Here is a 27,591-nt window from a genome sequence, read left to right as displayed (position 1 = left end):
GGGCCCCACAGGGGAGCGTCTACACACAAAAGCAGCCCCCAATTGGAATAAGGGGGCTAGAAAAGCATGCGGACTGAGTCACAGGGCGGACTAGCCCTTCCGGGGCAACAGCAAGCTGCTCCCTTAAAGGGCTCCTCCCAGGCACACACGGCCTGCATAGCACAGGTCTGCAGAGCCGACAACTGCTTGCAGACCCCGTGCACACAGCATGGACCCCCAGCAACAGCAGCAGCCAGAAGCCCACACGGCCGCTTCCAAGGCAGTGGCCACCCTGCTTGGCGCCATGGAGGAGGCCGCCCAGCACGTCCTGGAAGACTCTATAACACACCATTAACTATTGAGCTTTATTGAAGAAATCATAAAGATGACCTTGTAGTATGAGTGGCAGCATCAGAAGTTAGTATCACTGTGCTCATGAACATAGCTAATTTTCAGAAGTACAAATATGGCAGTATAATGGCTTTGTAAAGCTTAGCAAAGTAGTTTATCAACAGATGGTTTTTCAAGCACTCTCTAGAATTCAGTAATTTAAAACATAGCCATAGGTTACTATTTGTAGAAGGTTATAATTCTATAGAAAAATGGATTATGCCCCAAGACTGTCTAGATTTACAGGGTTGCATGAATTGCGCCTGTTCAAGTATTGATTTTGTAACCAAATTTGGATAAATGGCTCTCTCGCTATTTTGGTCGAGAAGAATGCCAGCCCTCGCTATATGATGATTATCTTGAATATTCCAGTAGGTTTGATTTTATATTTTGTGTTTTGATTCTGCTGGATGCTGAAATAAATGCAAAAGCACAAGCACTCAGCAAGGCACTTAGAAAGAAAGGCATCTGGATAAGAGAGAAACGAGCAGAAATATACCCACATAGAAATGAGTACTGGTGTGTCGGATGTGGAAAGGATAGGGCAATGTTGAGCTACTGAACACAAATAATATGCTTAGAGACTATGTTCCTGGATCCTCCTTGAACCCTAAGCCAACCACGAGCAGCAGTTTGCTGAGGGTGATTAAGAGGTACACTTGGAGAAAGCTAAGATCAAGGGTCCCCCACTTGTGAGGATTTGAGAGAAACTCTTTCTCTGTCAGCTATTCAGTGCCTTTGATGTGTGTCTGGGAACAGCATCCTTTTTGGTGCACCAGCCTGCTACACTCAGTCATAAGTACTAGAACTACGGGAGGGGGCACAGTGGAGGAAGGTACTGTGGCACCCGCTGACAAAGTGGTTTCCATCACCTGCATGATTTACAGTTTGGTTCATTGGCTCACAGAAGCCCACTGTCCAGCACCCCAGCACAGTTTATTTTAGGCTAAGGGCAACAAAAATCATAGCCAACTTCCTGCTAAAATCTCTGGTTATGAAATTATCCTTGTAGTATTCACAAAACGAAGGCACTTAAAAAAATCTCTTCCACTATTATTAAAGAAATAATCTTATCTTCTAAAAGTAATAAGGTATTCTGGATAAGCTTGAATATCATTAAATATGACAAACATTGATGGATGAATCATGTTGTCAGTCACACTGTCAAATAGGTCAGTTGGATCTGCAATATTTTTTGGTGGCGGGGTGATGAGTCCTCCTTTTCCAACGCAGTAGACTCCAGTGAGAACTCGGGCAAGGTACATGTATTTCCTGCCATTCCCATCAGGTCTGGAGTATGTATCTTGAGCTGAATAACTGGCATTAACAGCAAAATAGGTTCCATTTCCAATGACTGCAGCTGTGATTAGGAAGACAAATTTTTGAAAACTTTAAGAGAAAAACAAGACTTTCATTCTTATAGGACATCTAAAATGTGCAACCTTCTCTTCCACTACTACCTGTGAACAAGGATAATTTGAGATTAAAATGAAAAGTTTGACAGCATTGTTCCAGCCTCACTTGTATCAAAATATCAATTATGAACTTATTGAGATGACACTTCTCACTCAGCTAATAAGGCAGGCTTCCACTGCCAGGTCTTATGGGGAAGGTGGTTCTCCCTCTAGTCATTGCATAGTTTTCTATCTAACATATGACAAATATTTAGATTTTTTAAATGATATGGTTATATAATTTTAATTATATTTAGAAGGCAGGGGACTCATGGTTCTTCACGTGGAACTTAGTTCTCTTTTCTGAAAGTGGGAGAAAGTTTCTGATGCAAATTGTCAAAAATATTGAATTTTGTTGCTGAAAGCATCCTCTTCCCTCACCCTGTCTTTGCTGTTCATCACAACTGCTCATTGTGTCTTATCTGATATTGTCCCTGATCCTGCAAAGAATGTATTAGCTGAATAGTTCAACTGAGGTCAATGCTTAAATCTAAGTACTGGCACAAGCCTTTGCAGAATTAGGGTCTCAGAGAGCCTCTCCCACCTATACAGTGTCATTGGGTGATACAAAACAAAACAACTGCATGTCCATGTTAGAGGCTCTGGAGAAAAAAGTCTTTAAGCCAGCACAGAACAATTCTGACTTATATTTAACAGAGCTGTCCATGCCACTAGTTAGAGAAAGAATATATATATATATATATATATATATATATATATATATATATACACACACACACACACACACACATATATATATTAAATTTAAGTGAAATTAACTCTTTGGAGAAGTGCCAGATTGAGTGGTGTCCTGTAATTATCTCCAAGAACAGGTGCAACACAAGCAGCATGAGTGGAAGCTTCCCTGCACTGCTAAACCAATTTGTCCTGTATCTTATAAGAAGGCATCAGTTTCTAGGTGTGAAAGATAATTAGTTGTCTCTGTGTCAATCCACTCCGTGTGGTATCTCCACTGAGAATGTTGACAAGGAAGCCAGGCAGTGGCCATTCTTATTAACAGTTTTTGTGAACGAGATAATACATTTCACAATATATCAACTTTCACAAAGGCCACCAAAATTTTAAATTTATTTTACATTTGCAAAGTCCAATGATCCCTATGTACTAGTTTGCAGCTGGATTAACCACTTGACATTGATGAACTCCTTAGTCCTAATCACCATTTACAATTTTTAGATAAGAAACAGTACAAATAAATTGAAAATAAAAGCCTGGAAATTAACCAGTCATGAAATCATGTTGTCTGGCTAGATTTAAAAATCTTCCAAACTATAAGAAAACTCTTTGTCTTGAGGAATGATCTCATAAGACAAAACACCCACCTAACTAAGACACTGGACCAGCACAAGTATATCGCAACTCATTAGCTAGATATTTTAATAACTATTGAATACAATAGTGCACTTCAGGACCTGGACAGATGGTGACATGAACAATTCTCATGCTCAAGGAAGAGCCTAGTTAGCAATGAGCAACCACAAATACACAGTGGGCTGCCTGAGTGGTCCTCCTTCACCTCATTAGGATGCAGCAGCTTGCGGTCCACTGTGGTTCCACCTGCAGGCCTCCCTCGCCCAGGTGACTCTCAGGGGCTGTCTGAGGGGAAGGAGCCTCGCAGGTGGAACCCCAGTGGAGTCCTGCACTTACCTGCTCCTCCCAGGCCCTCCCAGCATTTTCAGAGCATCACAAATCACCTGATTTGCACTCTGTCCCCACTGCTCCCCCTCCCTCCAAAAGCTGGAACAGCCATGAACAGCTGATGCATGGTGTTCCTGCTCTGGGAGAGAGAGGGAGGAGCATGGACGGAAGGCAAATCAGGTGATGTGTTTTCTGAAGTACAGGGAGGGAGGAGGAGGAGCAGGAAGTGCAGGGCTCTAGTGCCCTGGAGCAGAAAAGATGCATGGGGAAGAGGGCAGCTAGTGGGGTCTGCAAGCCGCAGATGCAGCCCCAGAGGGCTGCATGTTGACCACCACTGGCCTAGTAGATCATTCAAAGCTGCTTTTCCTCCATGCAGGATTATTCCCTATAGTTACAAATTGTCTGTCTCTCTGAAGTCATACCTCATCGTGCACCGTGCATATGAAACCATTATCACACTTATCCATTCCCATTTAGGAAATTAACATGCTTTGAATAATAATTTACCATTCCTTCCAGCAAAACCACGATTAAACCCATTGTAATTAATTGTGCTCAGTGAGGAACTAGGCGTTCCATGGAATAGGAGCTTTTCATTATTTATGTTGCCATTCTTTTTGTCCAGAGACTGTTTTTTGATTTGGTAAGTCTGCCACAGGTAAGGATTTTGTATCCTTTCAATCTGTGAAGTTAGAAAATAAAGCACATTATTGATAATGCCCAATATCTATGATGATAGCAAAGCAAATTACTCGGCCTCTGTAATGTCTATTTGGGGTTGGGACACTGGAAATACAAGCGTTATGCAGCTGGGAGTGTGTCTGGGAGCTGGACACCAAGGCTGGGGTCTGAGCAGAGCAGAGCTGGGGTCAGAACAGGGCTGAGTGGCTCAGGCTCTACCATGCCTCTCCAAATGTTCCACTATGCCCCACAAGGAGGTCCCACGGTTTGGGGATCACTGATCTAAAAGTTGGCAGCCTCTATGATATGCTACTAGAATGGAAAATTTCCTTAAATTTGCAATAAGGTTTTGGATCTTATCTATGACCTAAGTGTGTAGTGTTGGGGACATACAGAATTGTATGGAGGTCATTACAAGTAAATGCTTATTAAAGGATTAAAGTTTCTCTTTATTTTTTAAACCAAAATCTTCCATCTCTTCATGTTACTTCACCTTTTCTATTTTGAACGTGGAGCAAGTTTGTAGAAACATCCCCTGAACATCTTGATATTCTTGCTGGGCTGCACTTATGCTAACCATTTTAACACGTTCTTGGTTCATAGCACACCACTCTTTAGGGAGCATTATTGTCGATCTACCTGCAAAGTAAACATTTTGTTAATACAACTAGATCTGATATATCTTTTACAGCTTTCTGCCTTATCAAAAACTGAAAAGAGCCCCAATCTTTTCACAATGGAGTCTTCCACAAATTCTTTGGTAAGCCTATTCTTTCTGATGAATACAGTCAGGATTGGTCTAGATATTACTTCGGCTTGCCATGAGTGCAGGGGGACTGGGCTAGATGATTTCCCGAGGTCCCGTCCAGTCCTATGACTCTATGATTCAAAGAAACTCAGTAAAAAATTATGCGCTGGCTTTCTGACACAAGTGCAGGTACACTTCAAACTAAAATTGCTGATTGGAGTCACTGCTGGTGGTAATACCTACTTCTAGGAGTATATCCTCATCTAGAAGCACTACTGTTGGACGATTGAGAGAGCCTTTTTAGTACATCTTAAGAAATTTGGTCAGTCCCTATTGGGAGACATCCTCTTGAATTCTGAATTCTCTTTGTCCTTTTATATTGGTATAAATCCAGCATTACTTTATTGACATCAATGGCATTATACTAGTTTTACACTGGGGTAAGTGAGAGAAGAACCAAGCTCCATATGTTTAAAACTATGTTCAGACTCACAGTTTCCAAGAAAAGAAGGTAGCATTATTTTAGAATTTTTGAAAACATGAATGAAAGTGTGTGTACTTTGTCAGACCCCCTTCACACAATAATAATACTCATAAGAAAACTGAAGACCAGCTCCATAAAGCTTTACATACCTTCATCCTTTGGGACACGATGAATGTTTACAACTGTTCCTTGTTCATCTGTTGCCTGTAGAGTTTTCATATCTACCTTGTAGTCCTTCCTGTTGAGTTTGATTTTAATATGATGTTTTTTAGCTATGTTAGCATCCTCCAAGCGCATATTTGTCAGAGGGTCAAAGTCTGTGACAGCCTTATTGTTTATGGAATACTTCCACTGTACTAAATTGCTAACAAGTTTTGCCTTCAATTGTTCTTCTTGTTTATCTTTAATTCTTTTGATCATGTTTTGAATTTTTAGGGAAGCTTTATAGACATCTCTAGTTATACCAGAAACTCTGACAAAAGGAGTTTCCTTGGTTTCCACATTAATAGTAATATGTAGGCTTTTCTGGAGTTCATTTAGTTCCTTAACTTCTGCATCATCAAAACTCTCAATTAATTCATCTGTAATAGTGTTTTCATACTGTTCTTTCAAAATTAGATTTTTTATCCAGGATTCAGTGGCTTCCACATTTTTTTGATTTTCACCACAAATCTGAAACACCGATAACTCAATTTTCGCATCCAGAACGAATCCATATTTCTTTCCAGTAGGTCGTTTTTTGCGCATTATAAATGCTGTAATGAAGCATAAGGTCTGCTATTACTGAACTTCTATTTTAGAAAATGTTAGTCTTTCAAGTACCCCCATTTAAAAAGCACTCACTACTCACATGTTATCTTAGACAACCAAGATTCTGATGTCATTGAGATTGTACTGCCTTCTCTTTTTTGCATACTTGCATAAAATGCATTTTGCATCTGTGGCTGGAAGATGACTATTTTAATTTTTTTCACATGCAGGACTGCTTTCGTATTTTCAAAGTCAACTATAGCATCAATCATATCCTCAGCTACATGAGCTGGATTCTGCCCTGCCTGACCTGTAACAAATATATATAAAAAAATACATATTTGCTGATGAAAAGTATATGAACTGGGATAGTCTCTATATCAAAGAACCCCTCCTGCCCTTCATTTGTACTACCTCAAGACCTTGTGAACACTCTGAACAAAAATACCAGAAAATGTCTGTCTTCTAAACTGCAGGCCGCCAGCGTAAATACTGTCTCTGTACAGGGCCAAGTGTACAGCTGGCATTTAACACAATAAAATAATATAATAATTATTGTTAATTACTCCAAGACAAAATTAATTATATTGCTATATCTGTGCTATACTTGTTCTGTGGCTAAACAGAGTACTTCATTCTTCATACTTACAACAGATAAATATGAGAATGATTTATTGAAATATCCTTTTAATGGTAATGCAGTCTTATTCTTCTAAGGAAGCCAACATAATCAGATGTGAAACCCAGACTGAAGAAATAATATACTGTAAAAAGAACTCTTAAAGTAAAATATGGCTCCCATGTTTTTCCGGTTGCCATCATTAACTGCCAGACTGCAAACTGTGAGGATGTCATTCTGTGTTTCTCCTCTAAAGGGTACATATTACTGAATGAAACATGCAGATTGTCTGTCCGTTTGTGATGTGTTGATCTTTTGAGGGAAAATGGGGTGTGAACTAGGATTGCCACCGTTCTCATGGTTAGTAACTGGACCCCTGAGGCCCTGACCTCGCTCTGCTTCTTCCCCTCCCCCACTCCACCTCTTCCTCCCCCTCATTAAAAAACAGGATATCAAATTGTCAAAATGACACCCAGACACAAAAGCCAAAACAAAGACTGTCTGGTGCCAGCCGTGTTAGGTCTTGTCAGGGGGTCTTCTTGAGCGTCATGCCAGCTACTCAGGCTTAAATCCTGGGCCTTATAGGGGTTATCCATGATCAGCTGACATGCAATTACACACATTTTGTCCTGGTCTATGCTGTGGAGACCATTTCTGGTAATCATGATTAACCCAAATTCTCAAGATTATGTCCAAAAATGATACAGTTTGTAGTGCAGATAAGCCTTTGGAGTTGTGTGCTATGCTCCCTGTAAGAAGCCTATTAGGAGGCCTGCATGGACTCAGGGAACCTGCTTGGTTCAGACAAGCAATGGCCAGTGGAAGTGTGTCCCTCCCCTCCCCTGAACCCAGCCCCAGATGGGACCTGTGGTGTCTAGGAGGGAGGCACCCCTCCTCTGGCCCAAACCCAGCCCTGGCCTGGACGCGCTGCAGACAGAGGAGGGGTGCCTGTCCTATGGAATCAGCCCAGGGGCTGCCTCAGAGGGGAGAGGCCCCTCTCCCCACAAACCTAGTTGCTGCTGCATGGAAAGAGAGCTGAGGGGAATCCTCGCTCCCTGCTATACCCTGGGGCAGCCTGCACCCAACCCCTCCTCCCTAGCCCCACCTCACAGCCCTAGCCCTATCACATGATTTTTTTATGTGCACCAATATCGATGTGATGTGTTACATATCACCTCCATATTGGTGCACACAACAAAATTCATTCTGCATGTGTGGGAAAAATTAGAGGGACTACTGTCTGAGCATGCTCAATACGTGGCAGAATTAGGCCTGCGGGATAGCAGAATCCTAACTACACTGCGTACTGAGAACCCTGTTAAAGTGGGATGCTGTTAATGAGATAACTGAGATAAGAGTTATTAGATTTCATTGGCAAATGGCTGTAACACATTACAAGAATAATACTAAGAGTTTGTTAACAGTGAAACACTATTTTACAAGCAGGTCCATCTATAGCCTAGTCAAGATCATGTCAATTCTAAACTCCAGAATGCAGTTCAGTCTACCCTCAGATTTCCAGCTTCTAGTCTACGATTTCCTTGTCATTTTATTTCAAATACACAAGGGTTATGTGTGTTACTGTCTAACCCTTTGAGCCGGAGCCAGGCATAGAGCTGGGAACTGCCTTAGAAGCTTTTCCTTATACCTCCTGATGAATCTACATTGCCCATGCTGGGCTCCCTTGAAGACAGGCTGCTGCAAATTGTCAGTCTACATGTGCAGAAATTGGGAATGGAATGAAACTACTCAAATAATTCTTTCTTGAGACAAAAATAGCCTGTGCTAAAAATGGGTGAGGGAAGATAAGATTAAATCAGCAGGCTGGAAACAGAATGTCTGTACTAGTTAAAATAATGCAGAACATGCAGAGAGCCATTTACAGTGGAAGAGAGAACAACAGATAAAATAAGCCTAAAATCTAAGATGAGGTAAACAGTAAGTTGTGTATAGACTGTGAATGCTGTACAGAGATTGGTTCCTACAAAATGTCCAAGCCAATCCCAAAACATTTGGGCTACGTTTACACTAGCACACTATGTCAAAGTAGCCTGTTTCGAAGTAAGGACATCAAGATAGGCTACTTCAACGCGTATCAGCTACACATCCTCCAGGGCTGGTGCCATCGACGTTCAACGTTGAAGTAGCAACAGAGAACATCGAAAGGAGCCGCCCCGGAAGGAAATGCAGAGCGTCCATGCACACAAGTGCTCCCTGTCGAAATAAGGGGCCAGCAAAGCCCCAAGCTGCTCCCTTAAAGGGCCCCTCGCAGACACACTCGGCCCGCACAGCACGAAGTCCACAGAGCCGACAACCAGTTGCAGACCCTGTGCATGCAGCATGGACCCCCAGCTGCAGCAGCAGCCAGAAGCCCTGGGCTAAGGGCTGCTGCATGTGGTGACCATATAGCCCCGCAGGGGCTGGACAGAGCGTCTCTCAACCCCTCAGCTGATGGCTGCCATGAAGGACCCTGCTATTTTGAAGTAGTGGGATGCGGATCGTCTACACACACCCTACTTCAACTATTTTAAAGTCAGCTACTCACTCAGCTCTCATCTCATTATCTGACACCTCCCCTAGCCAGGTCACAGTACACTAGTGCATGCTTTTTCAACATTTCTCCACTAAATGCAGCCCCTCAGCCATACTTCACATGTGTACTTTCAGGCCATAAAATAACTTTGCTGAAACCCATAAAACAAGTATCAGGCCTTTACAGGCTAACTAAACGTATGGATACTTGCTATACAAATCTGTAATTTAAACATGAAATTTTTAAGCCACACTGTTGGTAGGACTTTGTGTATAAGCTGACTACTGTGACCTTGACTTTGCTTTCCTTTTAAAATCTAAGAAAAAACAAACCTGTTCCAATTGCTGGGAAGGCAACAGATGGGTACTTCTGCAGTTCACACTCCTGGAGCACTTTAGAGACCTGAGCTTTAATATCTTTATGATGAACAAGGTGAATAATTTTACCACACCTCAGTTTTCCACTTTGGGTGGTTATAAAGCCACTGTGAGGCTGCAGGGCTGGAAGACAGAAAAAATATAATATGAGAGACACAAAATATAGAGAGTAATGCTTTATAACAACAACGAATTAGAGCTGCAGGTGGTATATCATGGAGTAGTTCCAATGTCTTTAATGGAGTCACGCTGATCTGCACCATATGAGACCAAAGCACCTGGATATAAATGTGCTTGATATTTGCAAACACAAAAACAGAAAGCAAATCTATTTTGAATGTTTTACCCATAAAGATCTTGACATTCCACCAGCTTTATCTAATGAATGTTTTTGCAGCTAACTTTCTACTTTTAAAATTTCTAAGAGGATATCTTAAATTGGCAGGGAAATTGGTATGCGTGCAGAATTTCCTGTTTTAATTATGAGTTAACACAACCAACTTGGTTTTAGGAAGAAGGGGCTTTTGAAGTCAGGGAGACTTTCGAATTGCACGTGGCCAACATTATGCTAATAAGGTGCTGCATATTCATATCAGTGCCTCATTAGCATCTTCTGAATTGTTTCATTAACATACCCCCTTCGAAAGGAGGGGGTACATGTAGACACAGCTTAAGAGATGATCCTGCATCTACTGAAGTCTGTGACAAAGCTTTCGTCTTTTATAGAGGTGGAATCAGTCCCAAAATTGTTATTGCTCAGTTCAAGAAGGTATGTCAAGCATGTGCCTAGCTTTAAGCATGGGAGTTTCAGTCACATGAGCTTTAAGCAACTCTGAAGCCAATGGGACTTTTCAAGTTCTGAAAGTTAAGCATGTGCTTAATTATCTTCATGAGCAGTAGTCTAAGAGCAGGTCTACATGTAGGGAGAAAGTCAACTTAAGACACGCAACTCCAGGTACATGAATAGCATAACTAGAGTCGGTGTATCTTAAGACAAATTTCTTCAGCGTCTCCACAGCAGGAAGTTGACGAAAGAGTTCCCTTACTCCTTGCAACCCTGTGCAGCGCCAGAGTCAACAAGAGAGTAACAAGTAGTCAGTTTTGCCCATTCCTATTGGACCTGCTAAATTGACCTTTGAGAGAGCATTGATCTCCCATTAAGTGTAGACAAGCCCCAAGTTTGCACTGCTTCCCATGTACTCATGAGAATCAAATATCATCTCTCTTCCAAATTATCTTCCTTTTGCAAAAATAGTAAGTTTTCCACATGGCTCCCACAACAGCAGGTTTTTCAAAAATTAGTAATGATAGCACAATTTAATGTAATGTAATGTCCCTTCCTATTATGTTATCCAACTAGGGGTGTGTCTACACTAGGAACTAACTTAGCAGTTAACTTCGAAGTTAGGCACGACTTCAAAGAAGCCACCAGAGAGCCTACACACATTTTTCCTTACTTCAAAGTTAACTTTGAAGTAGGGAGCCCAACTTCGAAGTCCTTACTCCATTCCAGGGAATGCAGTAGTGCCCTACTTCAAAGTTTAACTTCAAAGTAGGGTGTGTGTAGACTCTCAGCTTGGAAGTTCTTTTTATAGTGTAGACACAGCCTAGGAGGCAAATAAACATGAATAGCCATTCAAACAGCAGAAAAAGCAGGTATAAGAATAATGAAATCAAAAAGAATATATGTTGCATCATACCAAGCATAGCACATTCTGCTTCAACCTGAGGTCCGGCAGCTTCCATCACTGCCTTGGAGACACCTTAAATAAATAAGAAAGTATGTCAGTTTGCTAAGGCAGTTTAACTGTTGTTATTAGCCAATAATCAGACCACACCTGTATGGAAACTCATAATAAACTCTCACAAACTTTGTCTTGCTGCATGCTGTATTTTCATACACTATTGGCTAGATTCTGTATCCCCTGAACAGCCAAATTTCCATGTGGCTAGATCCAATTAAGTCCTGAGCCTCACCAATTCCTATTGTGCTCAGTAATCTACATAACATCTCACATTGCCTGAAAAGAATAACTTTTTATTTCATAGCTCTCTTGGTTAACAGTACATCAGGCACCATGCCATGTTACCTGACAGATTGCCTCTTTCTCTGTGTCATGCTACGACTGCTGGGATCAGCAGAGGGTCACATTCAGGTCCCCTTGACACAGTGAATACTAACTGCTGGCACAACACTTTCTCTGTGGGACCCTTGACTTTGGAACTGACTCTCCTCCATGGAATGCCAGAGCTGAAATGTGTTAACATTGTAGGCGAGTGGCAAGATCCATCTATTTTCTTGGACTCCTGAGAAGAGGGTTGGGCTGAAGATTGGCAGGGCTTGGTGAATATTAATTTACTTGTGGGCAGTCCTTTATGACCTCATATTGCACACGTTAGCTTATGGGCCATACACAGGAAGCAGAATGGGCACCTAAAATATATTTAGAATATCTGGGGGAGATGGGGAAGGGAGGAATCAACATTACACAGCAGGATAGGAGAGGAGGAGAATAAGGGGGTGGCCCCTTAAGGCAGCTTTGACTTATGCCCAGGTACCAGCCCAGTATATCACCAAAGCTTGGGAAGCACAAAGGTGGCTTGATGTCACCTTTTCCACTCTACCCTACTTTACATTGTGCACTCACTAGTTACAATGTGGGCCACTGTATCAAAAGAAGTCACGAAATAATTGTTGGGATAGCCTGATATTTTGTGTCATATCACTGTATTGATACGTGTTGGCATTGTGCTGCTATCTTCAAACATCCCAACGCAACATCAGGTCAAAACTCAGACATTATTTATTAGCTTTCTGCAATTCTACTGTACAAAGAGGCTCTCAAATGGTGCACAGCTGGGTTCTGTTGGCGTAAGTGATACATTTCATAATGGAAAATTACCACTGGGACTAGCACTAAAGCTGGAGAATCACAGCCCAGAAGTGAAAGGACAAGACCGTTGGCCTTTAATGTAATAAACATAAAGTGCAGCCATTTGCCACCCTGTTTTTCCAGTGTGGGAAAAAATATATTAGATTTACATAGAGAAAATGCTTCCTCCATTTCCTGTAAGTGGCAGTGCATTTGCATATTCAATAAAGTACCTGATTTGGCATTAAATGATGAGTTTGATATGTTTACAATCACATCCATTTCTTCTTTCGTAATGTCTCCAGTTGCTACCTGGAGTGTAATGGAACCAAGCTGCATTTCATGAACTCCCAACTGAGGAGTTGAAACATGCCCAATGGAAACTGCAAGAAAAAGAAAAATACAGTTAAGAGTGATCTGTCCTACTAAAAGTGCTATTCCCCTGAGCTTACAAATGCTTTGTAAATTCAGGACAGAGCTCTCAGATTGTGATCACCAGACATGAGGTATCCTCCTTGGCTTCAACAGTCTCCAGATTTTTCGCTACGGCTTTCCATTATTCCGTTTATAGAACCCAGGAGAGAGAAAACTCTTTCACCCTTCTCTGGGTGCTAATATCTCCCCATTAGACTTTGACAAAGGCTCACATCCCTGTGTGATCTGACTTGTTTTTTCCTCTTTTGATAGGTACTGTTGATACTGGGCCATTTCCATCTTGTTGAATAGACTTGTCAGCTCTGGCTCTCCCTCTTACTGGTACCCCACTCTTTAAATACCCCTCTGAAACCACCCCCCCCCACTCCCGCATCTGATGAAGCAGGTCTTTGCCCACGAAAGCATATGCTGCAAAATATCTGTTAGTCTATAAGGTGCCACAAGACTTCTTGTTGTTCTCGAAGCTACAGACTAACATGGCTACCTCTCTGATATCTTTCACTTTAAATACTGTGAACCCATGGCCACTCTCTTTCACATTGATGGAATTTTGCTATAAACATCAGTGAATTAAGGGACAATTCTATATTCTCCTGAATAAATCTCAGGCACTGCATGTTGTTCAGTCAGATATTGTGCTTGCAGAACTTCCCTCCTGCTGATTACTTAATGGAAAGGAATTCCATCTCCTGGGCACCTTTGTGTGAACCATTCAGGCTACAGTTAGAAGGGGGAAATCTTCACAGATGGCCTCAAAAAGCGTAAAAAAACAGCCACCCATTCTAGTGACTGCTCTTGTAGGATGTTATCTAAGGTTCAGTTGGCATGGTAATTGCACCTTTAGGATCCCAGGAATCACTGTAATCTATCATTATAGTACTATTGGATTCTCCTCCATGTAATAAGGCTGGCAGCATCCCTGAAAAGCAATAATGTTACAATAAAATATTTTCTCCCCTGAGTTTCTCACCTCCTGGGTTTAGGAATATCACTTCATTAGACTATTCTGCTGTCAAATGAGTATTTATAAAACTGCTTAAAAATCTACTCCAACCCAATCCAAATAAACAAACTTACTTTGACTTGATGATGTAGCCTTGAGATTCCCAGTCCTAGAATCTAGTTCATCTGTAAACGCCTAGAAAGAGAATTAAAGGTATTGCAGACAAGGTTTCAGAGATTTGCCCAAAAGAAACTGGTTCAAACCTAATTAGTCTCATAAGTAAATGTAACAGCTATGTATCTGTATTTGAGATATACTATGCACGCAACATTCACCTTACAGAAGAGTTTCAGAGTCAGTAGTAGCAGTGATAGGAACTTTTATGGAAGCAAGGTGCTGATAATTACAGCTATTTTACTAATGAGTCATCTAGAACTCCTCTGATCAGGGTTTGAAAATATAGCATTTATAATGCCTACAACCCTGGGAGTCTTGTCTACAGTAATGCAACTTTTCTACCAGTAGTGGAGCTGAGCTAGTAACAGCAAAGGTGAGAAACATTTCATGAGCCTAATGCAGACTGAACCTTAAAACCCTGAGCTTTGGGGAGGGATAGCTCAGTGGTTTGAGCATGGGCCTGCTAAACCCAGGGTTATGAGCTCAGTCCTTGAGGGGAGCCAGTTAAGGATTGGGGACAAAATGGTGAGGTGGGGAAGGATGGTGCTTGGTCCTACCAAGAGCACAGGGGACTGAACTTGATGACCGCCTGAGGTCCCTTCCAACTCTATGAGGTGTGTATCTCAATTTTTTATTTTTACATATATATATATATATATATATAAATAAAAGAGCCTACTGAAATTCTGTATGGCTAAGAAGTTAATTTGTTTTGAGTTGGTTAGTTACTGTTTGGGACCATCTAACCATGCCATCTACTTCAGTGCCTGCACGCAGAAGAAAATATGGAAAATATATATTCAGCCTTGTTTCTGAACCGAGTACCTAATTTTCTGATCTTTAAGGGGAAGCCACTGATTTATCAGAGCCCAATCCTTCAATCCTCAGTGGGCCAAATCTGGAGGTCCTTGCTCTCTCTTCATTAAGTCTTCACTAGGGCAAACTCCCACAGAACTAAACAGGAGTTTGCCAGAGACTCAATTTCAGAATCCAAACTATCGAGATCAACCGCACCTATCTCATGAAGGGTCACAGTATCAGTCCCATTGACACATCAGTGTTAGTCACTAAAATTATTTGTAATGAAAATAATTAGGGCTTTAAAAATATATCTAATCATACCTAATCATAATGATAATCACCAAAGCACTATGCAATAGGAAAGCCATTAACATGAAAGAAATTACCTGAATATTATCTGTATCTTTTGGGTGCAACAGAAAATGAACTTCCTGAAGAGACTTCAAGTTGTGGTTACTACTGAATTTGAACACTTCATCAAACATCAGTCTAGCAACAGTGGGTTTTGGAAACCCAAAACCACCCGTTCCGATTGCTGGGAATGTGATTGAATGTAGAGACAGTGCTTCAGTTTTCTGCAGACATTCTTTGACTACATCTCGTAGTGTCTGTATAGAAAGACAGCAACATTTATTTTTGTCAGCAGTGTTTATTCCTGAACTCCAAATAGTGCCTGTCAGTCCTAAAATACCCCAACCCTCATTATAAAACATGCATCATACACCGCGAGGTCATTCAAACTGAAATAAATAGAGCTGACACATTCTGCTCAGTACTGTGTCACTTCAGTACAGGATCCACATTAGATCCACTTTTCACATTAAAACAAAATTAATACTCGGAAGAAAACTAATAAAGACTGTTACCGTCATGGCAGCACCTCTTCCTTGATCCCATACAGGAAGGACAGCATGGAACAGAAAGCTGCAGGCCAGATTACACCCACTTGTTTGGAACACACACCCTTGATTAGGTACTTGTATTTGACTTTCTTCATTGAACTCCAGCTGGAGTTTCGGCCCTGCCTTCTGCAGCAAACTTTGAGAAAGTGGTCCTACCCCAAGCTGCAGATCCCTGCCAACACTGCTTACAATCACATCCGTCTGAGAGGAAAAGAAAACAGACATGTATCAAACAGGATCGTAAATGGAAATGTTTACCAGCATGAACAGGCTGTGCCTGGAAGAGGTAATGTGCTGACACAGCTATGAGATTCTCAGCAGGAGCTCTGCACACTAGTAATGAGGTGTGGAAATGCCATGGAAGCACAAGAAACCTTCATATGCTGCTTGACATTCCCTGCAGCATTTTCTGAATTGCTCTGGGAAGAATGGCTGTTGTACAACTTCTTCCCAAGGCAGTTTCCCACCAGCACCAACAGAAGCAACAGCTGCACCAAAGCAAAACTGAAGCAAATTTACGCCAAAACATTTCTGCCCTTGAGTAACTTTACACTCATGAGTTATGTCTCTGATGGAATGTCCCTTCCCGTAACTGAGATGGGACAGGATGTTACTGCTGAGAAAAGCAATATACCAGATACAAGACTGGGGTGGTAGAAATTGTGGCAGTCATTTTATATCATAAGGACACAATAAAGTGCAAATCCCACATTTTTTTGTTTTGTGGTTTCTCTTTAACATTCAATACAAAGGTATTTTTAAGGGATTCATGCTGTTGCTGCACTCGAACTTGCCCATACAAAGCTTTACAAAAAAAGCAGCCAATCACTGCACAAGCCACAGTTTGCAAAGGAGCACCACAACTGGCTGTGGTGAGTTGGAAAGTGAATTTTTAATTAAAAAGAGAAATCGGGGCTGTCTACTTAGAGCACTATGAATAACAGTGTGAGCCCTTCTAACTTCAACAGTGTGTCAAAAATTCTAATTATTTTGTATGTTGGCTCTAGAAGTAAACTGAAAATCACTGTCAGTTTTGATTCAAACATCTTTAATCTATCAAAACTGTGGTAGTTGGGTTAAAACTGGGCTTGGGAACTCCTCACACTGGGGGAAGTTTGCACATGGTCTTTATAGCTGCACTAAAAACATGGAGCCAAATACCCTGGAATTTCTAATTGCCTGAAATTCAGATCTAGATGTAAACATAGTGGCTTGGGTCCCTCTCCCACATATTGATTTAATTAACACATCGTGTGTTTCATTATAGAATACTCATTTTAAAAATCAGTTTAAACTTGTATTTTCTCATTTGCCATTTAACTTTGAGAAAAATCTTTACATGAAGCTGGGTAATATCTGATCAAGTATAACACCTACTGTAGCATCTTGTATGTCTCTTTTCTCCAGTATGACACTCAGACCTTCATTTGTTTTTACCATCTGCACTCCCTGTCTGTTCTGAGCACCTCCCCTTTCTTTGGCCTTGTGGACTGGTTTGGACTGAGGCAATACATTGTGTTGGAGTGGCTTCTCAGTAAACACGTCTTTCAGGACATCAGAGAGAGCCTGAACTGTTGTTTCTGTAAAGTCCACAAGATGAATCTCCTTCAGGCAGCTGTCCCCTGGAGAATCTTCCAAGGTTTCCTTGATGGATTTTGCAATTGATTCTGCACACAGTTTTAATGGGAAACCAAAGATTCCAGAGCTTATAGCAGGGATGGCTATGGAATGATGATTGTATGTTTCTGCCAGGGTCAGGCTTTCTCTTACTGCTCTTTTTAATAGGCGCACACTCTTTTCTGGTTCATGGTCCCTCCACCTGGGCCCAACGGCATGAATCACCTGTTTACATGGGAGGTTCCCAGCATCTGTAATAACAGCACGGCCAGGCTGCAAACGACCACGTTTCCGCACAATATGGTCACATTCTGTTTGTAGTTCTGGCCCTGCAGCTTCTAAAAGTGCCCCAGCAAGGCCACCAATATGCTTTAAATCCTCATTTGATGCATTCACCACAACATCAGCTGGATGACTGCACAAGTCCCCTTTATAAACTGCTACTACAACTCCACCTTGTAAGTTAATTCTACAGCGGAGCTGACCTTTTGTATTCCCAGCTGCCCCATCTTCTCTTTGTTCTTCGTCATCTTCTTGCAGCCTAATCAGACAGTTGAAGCGCTGCTTTGCCTCACTAACATACAAGCTTTCTTTGTCTTTGAAAAATGCTTTGGCTCCTGGTTTATCAATGAGCACATTTGTAGAATATAGCGAAGATAGGATTTGTTCAATCAGGCTGACACCCTTCAACACTTCTACTTTTGGTCCGCTCAGGGAAATACTGTTATGTGACACCTTTGTGCCAAAATTAATTGTCACACCTTTCTTTCTCAATTCATGACAGATGTGGAATTTTTCCTTCTCTATGAAGTGCACAACTGCCACAGATTTAACTTGGGTTAACTTTTGCATCTGTGTGTTTCTATCTACAAAATTGGAAAGCTTCCGATAAGCTTCTTCTACTGCTTTAGAATAACCACCAATGGCTATCTTCTGATCTCCTTCCTCAGGGAGCAGGTCATCTATTATTAGAGTTTCTTGGGATGCATTATGTGTGTTGTACAATACTTGAGTGATTTCCCCCCACTCTCTCTTTTTGACGATTTCTTGGTCTTCCAGAGGAATGAATTTATAATCTAACTCTGTCTTCATTCGTTCTTCTGCTTCTAAGAGAGCTTTTGGAGAGTCTCCTATGAGCAGCACAGTATCGTTCTCAAGCTGATAGAAGGCATTGACTTGATTTGTCAAAAATAAGTTTTGCGACAGAGTTTCGTTATCTACGCGCTGTAAGAACTGGAAAATCTGAGGAGGAATAGCCACGGATTTCTGTTCCATGTTGTGTGCCTTTTCCAGTATGTCACTTTTGACTTTATATACTTCTGCAGCTACTCCACATAGGTTAATTGTCTTCTCTGCAGCATCATAAGAGATCTTCAAGCATGGGTACTCCTTGAAAATATTCTCCTCTAGCCCAGCATTGTGTAAAACTGCATACTTTCCTGGGGAAACTGACATAGTTATTTTTATACTTTGCTTTTCCCTTTCTGTCTCTCTCATAGCATTTTCCATGTGTTCTTTCAGTTCTTTCTCCATATTCTCCACAACCAGCATGTCACCTGCTATGATAACTATCTCTTTAGAAATGACAGGTATAGTCAAAACACCATACTTCATCAATCTGTTTTCTATGGCTTCCCAAACCATTGCATTTACTTTACACTTAACCATCTTGTATTTTGATATGACACATGAGAACTTAGTGAAAGCATCCTCTTTCCAAGTCCCAACCAACTTAGTCATTGACCTTCTCTGCTTAGACAAAGCTGCTGAAGGACACAATGTAATTTCTGGGTTTGCACAATTGGTTTGGGGCCATTTTAGCTCACAGTGGCAATTTTCCATTTCCTGGTTTATTTCTTGAATTACTCTGTCATGGCTCTGTAAAAATTGCAAGATGTAAGGATCCACTGAAACTGTGACTGGTTCCGGCATCTTTATTAGTGGTCTCTTCTTTCCATAAAGAGCTGTGCCCAATGAACTATAGAATGGGTGTACAGAAATTGGTGTTTGATCAAGGGAATGCTGCTTTTCCAAGACAGTGTTTAGATCTAAAAATTAAAATATACAAAGAATTTCAATCAAAATAAATAAATTGGCCTCAAACACTATTAAACAAAATGATAATTTGTCTCGTGTCTATTTCTGTATCTAGTGACTTCCAAAACACTGTTTTCAGAGCGTGAGAGAAAAAGTGTTTTGTTTTCAATTTGTTTCATTCAATATACCTGTGCATGCATTTAATGTCACATTTATATTTTATGACAAGGCCTTATTGAGCAATGGGCACGACAAGGTGCCACATCAAAAGGAGGGGCAAACACTTCTTATTCTAAACTTTATCAAAACACACAGGTCATCCAGAAAGTTATATAAATTAGAGAGGCATTTTCTTGCAATATGTGGTATCACATCAAAGTCTAACATACTGAAACTTCCTAAGCATTGGTTTCATGCTGACTTAAAGGAAAATATTGCAACCTATTGAATCATCTACTCAGATGTCTCCCTTCCAGATTAGGAGTGTTTTAAGTATAACTGGTTAACCAGTAATGGTTATGGTTATGGTTAAACAGCATGGGTTGGAGAAGCACCTTGCCTGCCTTGGGCAGGGGATTGTTCCAGTCCTGCAGGGCTGCTGTGGGAGGGCATGCTCCAGCTGGGCCACAGCAACCCTGTCCACTGGGACTACTCCCAGCCAGGACTGCTCCTCCCCAGCAGCCCCCTCCCACACCTGTTTAATCAGTTAACCAAGCATTTAACCGGTTGACCAGTTAAATAGGATTTAACATCCCTATTCCAAATGCTGAAGAAATTTCACCCTGCTTATCTTATGAAATCCAAACAGATCACAACTCAGAGTAGTTTAAATAACTTGCTTTCTCTCTCCTCACATGTAATTAAATTATGGTGAAAGATCATGGATATGTTTGTATTAGGAAATCCATTAATCCATACATAACATAGACATAAAGGTCATATAAATGTCTGGTGTACATAGGATGGAAGGCTTCTGGAACCCTGAACATGCAACAAATATGCATGGGCATTTCTAGTCAACCAAATCATGAAGTCATACTTAGATTCTACTTAATTCTTGTACAGATAAAAACTTTCATTGGGTCAAAGTCTGAGATACAGAGAACCTGCAAGTCACATAGGGCTTGTCTACACTACCTCCCTACTTCAAAGGGAGGATGGTAAGTAGGGTGTTGCAGGTTTATTAATGAAGTGCTGTGGTGCATATGCAGAACTTCATTAAGCAAATTCCCTCCCGTGGCAACTTCAAAGTGTTAAACTTCCAAGTCCCGGCTCACATCTAGCCACTTGTACTTCGAAGTGCCCAGGGTACTTCGAAGTCTCTTTGCTCCTCAGAAGGTTAGCTGCGGCTAGACGCGAACTGGCACTTCGAAGTTGCCGTGGGGGGAATTTGCCTAATGAAGTGCTGCATATGCACCGCAGCACTTCATTAGTAAACTCCCAACACCCTACTGACCTTCCTCCCTTCGAAGTAGGGAGGTAGTGTAGACACAACCATAGAGACCAATGTTGAGTACAGATGGTACAGTGGTTCCTAGAAAGTACTCAGCATCTTGCTGGGATAGGAACTAAGCCTCTTACATTTATGACCCTAAACCTGGATCTCTTATTCATTCTGCAGCCATCCACTCTCAGGCACCAAGATGGCTAACCATTTTCTAAGAAAATCATGTTCATTTTCTAATGAGAACATGTACTGAACATGAGACTGTATTACCTTTGTAATCACAAAAAGTAATGATGGCTGACTTCTCCTCGGGTAACTGTTTAACATCTAATACTGGGCCACCTCCATTCTTTGCACTTTCAAAGTAGATCATTATATAATCTTTGGAAATGTTCGATGGGATGTTTTCAGCCTTGATGCTCTGTGTCAATTCAAGGAGCCTGACAGTAATGTTTAAGTTTTTAATTCTGCAGTTTTGGGCACATCTGTCCAAAAATTCCATGGTATCTGAAATAAAAAAAAAAGGCATTCATGAAATATTTTGTACTGTATCATTCTAGGGCTCAGCTATGATATGTAGACGGGTACTGAATATGGTTTGATTGTCTTTATACTTGGAATGAAAAATTTTTCAGCACTGGGCAAGTTTTGTAGTGTAAATATTGTATTTCTGTGGTGGAGTCTCTCTGCCAACTGTGTAATAACATACTTATTTACTATCAAAACAAAAAGCAGTCAAGTAGCACTTTAAAGACTAGCAAAATAGTCTTTAAAGTGCTACTTGACTGCTTTTTGTTTTGATAGTGTATAGACTAGCACGGCTTCCTCTCTGATAGTTATTTACTGTGTAACAAAGTATTTCCAGTAACTCGTTTTAAATTAGTTGTCTTTCAATTTCATGGGCTGTCCTTTTGTTCTTATGTTCTCATAAAGGTAAAATGGGAGCACTCAATTTATTTTCACAGTGCTGTTCATCACTATATTTCTCTGACACATCTCCTCCTATTAATCTGTCCTGCAGGACAAGTTGTTCTAATCTTTTTAATTTCTTGTCATTTGGAAGTCTCTCTGTATTGTTAATATTTTCAGCCCATCTCTGGACTCTGTCCCCTCCCACTTCTGTTATATTTTTTCTGGGATGGAATGACCAGAATTCCAAGTGTGATTGCAACATCCATTTATGAAGTTGGCATGATAATATTTTCAATATTATTTTCCCTCAAAACCTTTCTACACCCTCACATTCTAGTTGCCTTTTTGACGATAACTACACCTTCAGCATATATTTTCTGGCAATTGTCCAGGTCTTCTCCTTGAGTGACTGTAGGCAATTTAAATCCCAATTTAAAATTCAAATTTTTATCGATCAAATTCTTAATGCAGCAGGAGATTGTTGCCTTTTAAAACTACCCATAAAAATTACTGACAGTATACATTTTGTCTTACCTATACTTTTAATAAAGGTAACTACAGCAGCATTTATTTCAGGTATCATTTCCATGCTGAAGTCCTCATCTCCCGATAAGCCACTGATATTCTCCAATAGCATAATTAGCATCAATTCTGTGACAGACTCTGCTATATTTTCAAGCACAACTAAAGATGAAGTTGTTTCAGGGTGTTCTTGAGTATTCTCCACATGGGATGTGCTGCTCTGCACTGAATTATCCTTTCTTTGCAAAACTTTCTGCACATCTAGTTTGACAGAAGACAAATAAAAGGATGTCAAAGGATAACGTAGCTGTAATGCTCCATATATTTCATGGGGTAACAATACATTTAATTAGGGCAAATTCAACATTATTTTACAATCTAATGTTCATTTTTTAAAAAACTTTCATCCCGTATCTTTCTCTTAAAAGGACTCTTGCTTTCTCTTCTGGAAAAAGTAAAATGATTATGGGGACAAAAGTTTTGCTTAAGTTATTGTATACTGTTAAGCCTCTTCCATTGGCATCCCACTGAAACCAATGAAATGTGAAAGGTAGTTCTGGATGTACCCAATAACCTGGTACAGTGACCAGACAGGAAGTATGTTTTACTTAGTCATGCACAGAATTTTTGGCAACAGCCAAGGTATTAAGGACACACCATGGCTACTCGAACCTTGAATGAGACTAGTTGATTAAAAAAAAATTGGAAAACACTATGGGCTTGTCTACACTACCACCTTCCTTCGAAGGAAGGATGGTAATTGGGGTGTTGGGAATTTACTCATGAGTGCTGCTGTGCATAGGCATCACTTCATTAGTAAACGCCTAACACCCTAATTACCATTCTTCCTTCGAAGGAAGGCGGTAGTGTAGACAAGCCCTATGTCTACAGTAGACTAAGAAAGTCAACCACAGATACGCAATTCTAGCTACACAGGCTGCATAGCTAAAATCGATGGATCTGCACTAAGCTAACTTCTCTGTCTACACAGGGGAAGGTCAACATGAGAATTTCTCACATTGACCACTCTTATTGCTTGCATCTTGTAAGAAGTACTGGGGTCAACTGCAACCCCTAAGAGGTTGATTTTACATGTCCATAGTAGACATGCAAAATCGAACCGCAGAAGATGGAGTGGGTTGATTTTCTGCAGTAGTGTAGATGTAGCTTTAACTTCAAGAGCATCTTTAGTTGACTGAAGCTGTCTTTTCTGCACAAGGAGGAGAAAAGTGTCATAATAAAGTTGCAGAGTTTGAATGCATTTTAATTGTGATAGAAGCACTTGCTGATCATATCCCTGATATACCTGTTTCTCAGCCACCTGTTTTTCTGACCAGCTTTTGAACCAGGAAGCCAAACCCAGAGAGAAATCATTCTAACTCCCTACAGAAGTACATGTCAATGGTGAAAGAGCAGTTTTATCTCTAGACTCAACATTTTCAATCTGCGAAAAACCACATTGTTCCTCTGTGTACGGTATTATGAAGAATACTTTACCTTGCTCCTCAGCTTTGCCTTCTGTCTTTAAAGCCTACAAATAAAACAATAGCAGAACATTAATGAATGACCTGATTCTCCTGCTATTGTTGCAAAGCTATGGATGTGGTGGGTTAGGCTTGTATTTATTTACCTGTTCAGGATCCAACTCTTCCTGACACACAGCCTCCTCAGTTGCACCTGCTGTTTCAGGCCACGTGACAACCAGCTTTAATACTCCTTTTTCTGGCAAATTGAGTTCATGGATCTTTTTGTCAAGAACTCGTTGCCTTACTAAAAGGCAAACAAAGAAAACTTGGAAGCTTGAAAGAAAGATTGTCTGTAGGTCTATGTGGTATGCTTATATCTAGGGCACTACCAAATTCACAGTCTATTTTGATCAATTTCATGGTCATTGGATTTTAAAAGAACCTTAATCTCATTATTTCAGCTATTTCAATCTGAAATGTTATGGTGTTGTAGGGGTCCTGACACCAGAAGGGATTATGTAAAGGTAGCAACGTTATTGTGGGAGGAAGCGGCTATGTGGCACTGTTACCCTTGATTCTGTGCTGCTGCTGGCAGTGGCTCTGTTTTTGAGCTGGGCACCTGGACAGTGGTGTTCACTGGCTGGGAGCCCAGCTCTGAAGGCAGTTTAGAAGTAAGGGTGGCACTACCCTGACACCCATCCTTTTGTGACTGTCCTGCAACTCCCTTTCAGCTCAACCACTATTTGAGAAATGCTGGTCTTCCCTATAAAACCTGTATAGCATAGGGTAAAAGCACACAAAAGACCAGATTTCATAGGGGGAGAGATCAGATTTCATGTCTGTGACATACGGTTTATGACCATGAATTTGGTAAGGCCCTACTTAGATCCTAACACTAGGTGACAGTCTTCTTTCTCCCCGCTGAAGAAGGTAAAATGTAACTAACAGCCAATAAGCACATGAGAACATTTTTAGAAATGCAACACGTACTGAAATTTGCTCAGTCAGACCATCTCATCCCTTCTTTGACTCAGTATGACACAAGCTCATTTCAGACCTCTCTCAGTCTCACAACATTTTTCTCTGGTTAATTTACCCGACCAGTTCTGCAATTTTGACCCATATTCCTTGAACTTCTGAGCTGCAGACAGCCAGAAGTGTGGCAGCATGAAGAGTTACATAAAATACTAGCTTTATTCATTTGTAGCAGAGTCTTGAGAAGAGGAAAAATACATAAACTCATTGTTACTTATGTAATACGAATTACCATCATCCCTATTTGTATTTGTTAGTGCTCAGCAAAACCAGTGAAATGGGGGCCCTATTGCACCCCTTGCTGAACATACACATTGTATCAGATGATCCTGCACTAAAGCACATGGATTATAAGCCCCAAGTACGCAAACACTTCTGTAAGTGCTCAATTAAATGTCTGTGAGTGTAGTCCCATTGGCTACTTCACTGAATGCCAAAACGTTTGCAGGACTGGGGCCTACAACTTTAAGCTCTTAGTGTAGCAAAGAGTTTATAACATATCTGCAGAGAACCCAACACAATGGACCCCCCCATCTGATGAGTGTACCAGGGTACTACCCTAACACTAGTAGGGCTACATACACAGGTACCGGAAGGAGGGGTACTGGGCTGGCTTGTATTGGTTTCCATCAGATACAGGGTTTATAGCACCCCTACTGCACAAACTGGTCCAGCACCTCAGACTACTTGTGTGCAGAAAGTTAAGTATGTTTTCAGGATGAGGGTGTCAGGTGGATCTAATTCCTGCATTACGAAGGGGAACTTGTCACAAAGCCTTTCCATGGTGCATGGCAACATAAATGTCATTATGGCAACACAAATATACCCAAGGATTAATCTATCCTTTGATACCAGATGCTGATTGTGCCATGAAACCAGAATGTTTAACTTTCTGGTACACAGGTTTCTGGACCACTGGCACCATCTAGTGGATATTTTGTCTTGTGGTTTTTTTGTTTTTGTTTTTAAGACCTGATGAAAGATACATATTTGGCGGTTTTGTGGTAGGGAGAAAGCAAAGACCTTAATCATTTTAAAAATGCCCTGAAAAATTACAAAAAGAAAAAATAATTACTTGTATCAGGAGGTCAGAGACATATGTAGTCTAAGGTACGTGGGATGGGAAAAGTGAATGTACAGATGATCCCAATTTTGATATTCAGGAGCTATAAACTGATTGTTTACAGCAGCAATGGGCAACCAAAACCAGTGAGTGGACTGCATGATTGGCCCTCCTTCCTCTCGCTGGGCTGCAAATGGGCAACCTGCAGTACATGGCCCAATGGAATTCCACCTGCAGCCCACGGACCCACTGAGTGTCCCCCTCCCTCACACGCCTATCAAGCACTGGGGCACTAGAGCCCTGCACTTCCTATTCCTCCTCCTCACACCCAGCACTTTTGGAGTGCATGAAAAGCTGATTTGTGGTGTTCAAGCTCTGGGAGATCAAGGAATGGAGCATTAATCAGTCTTTCATAGAGCTCCAAAAGTACTGGGGGGGGGGGCGGTGGAGGAGTAGGACACATGGGACTCCAGTGCCCTGGTGTGCAAGAGGGGTGGGGGGAGGAGGGTCAAAATGAGGGCCACACAGAGGTAGTATGACTGTACTGTCTCTCTGCCCTGCCCTGTCCCCAGGCGCAGTGTTTCCTGTCTAGGGCTGTGCAGCTCCACCACTGGTGCGGTACCACTGCACAGCCCAGGAAGAACTGCAGCACGGGGAGGCGCCGGCTCACAGATGTGACAGACCGCGCTCTTCTCCATTGCTCCCCGGGTCTCTGAGGAGTAGAGCCGGGAGATCCCAGTCTCCAGCCACGGATCTCTGCAGCCGCAGGTAGATGCTTGTATCCCTCCGCACAGGGCTGTAGACAGAAACTACAAGCGCGAGGTGACCGATTCCATCAGGTGACCAGGCCGGAGGGTAGTTTTCTGTGCCGTGGTGAATTCCACTGCCCAAGTTGACAAGCACAGAGCTAGACCCTCACACAGTCCCGACGCTGGACCGTTGTTCCAGGCCTTCCTGGGGAACCCTACCCAGACTGTTGCGAGAGAGGCAGAAACGCCTCACAACAAAGGCTCCCAACCTGGGCCGAGTTTTACAGTTCACCCGCCAAAGAAGAAGAACTCGCAGGGGCCTAAGTGGCCCACAGCCCCCAGGGGAGGCGGCGCCCTTGCCCGGACGTCCACGGCGGTGAGGTCCATCGGTGGCCCTGAGGCTGCATGGGCAGGGAGGGTGTCCCTGGGCTCTGGGGGACAGACGCTGGGACGTCCTGCCAGGGGAGTGATCACTTGCTGGCCACCTGGTCTGTCCCCTCCCTCTGACCCAGCCGGGCCGCTCTTAGGCCCATCTCCTCCTCAGTCAGGAGCAGGCCGAGAGCCCAATTCCTGGGCAGCTACAGCCGCATTCACTCCCAGGCCAGCGGCGAGAGCCGGTCCCTGGCGGGCGGGCGCGCGGGCGGGAGAGGCCCTGACACGAGGCGCCCCCTTCCGCCTTGGAGGGCCCTTCCCGCCCCGGGTGCACCGATCGGCCTCTCGCCGCCCAAACCAGCCACACCCGGCCCTACCTTCCGGCTGGGCGAAGCGCACCAGGAGCTGCCCGTCCCGCTCGCCGACCTCGCACTCGCCCCCGCCGGAGCGCTTGGCGCTCTGGAAGTAGCGGAGGAGTTTGTTCCTCAGGCCCCTGGGGAGCCCCGGGCCGCCCCAGGCCGCCTCCACCCGCAGCGCGAAGGGGAACGGCTCCGGCGCGGCCATGG

General features: G+C 42.2%; 1 protein-coding gene across 2 annotated transcripts; it reads right to left on the bottom strand.

Annotated features, from left to right (window-relative positions):
• Positions 1-330: 330 nt before the first annotated feature.
• On the bottom strand, positions 331-27,591 carry LOC142016974 (protein mono-ADP-ribosyltransferase PARP14-like). 2 transcript variants are annotated; one of them, XM_075001523.1, is made up of 17 exons: positions 27,403-27,591; positions 23,971-24,110; positions 23,838-23,871; positions 22,353-22,601; positions 21,177-21,413; positions 17,183-19,470; positions 15,770-16,006; positions 15,290-15,511; positions 14,060-14,120; positions 12,781-12,930; positions 11,375-11,437; positions 9,630-9,797; positions 6,246-6,455; positions 5,545-6,150; positions 4,657-4,802; positions 3,990-4,164; positions 331-1,729 (listed from the first exon to the last, which is right to left on the bottom strand). In XM_075001523.1, the coding sequence occupies exons 1-17, from the start codon at positions 27,587-27,589 to the stop codon at positions 1,440-1,442; spliced, it is 5,463 nt and encodes a 1,820-aa protein (XP_074857624.1). In that variant the 5' UTR covers positions 27,590-27,591; the 3' UTR covers positions 331-1,439. The 2 variants fall into 2 exon arrangements, with proteins under 2 accessions (XP_074857624.1, XP_074857625.1); XM_075001524.1 differs by lacking the exon at positions 6,246-6,455.

This window comes from Carettochelys insculpta, chromosome 8, assembly GCF_033958435.1.
Source record: "Carettochelys insculpta isolate YL-2023 chromosome 8, ASM3395843v1, whole genome shotgun sequence".
In the NCBI taxonomy this organism is placed as follows: Eukaryota; Metazoa; Chordata; order Testudines; family Carettochelyidae; genus Carettochelys; species Carettochelys insculpta.
Note: the sequence above shows the minus strand (reverse complement) of the source record. Positions and strands in the feature narration are given on the sequence as shown.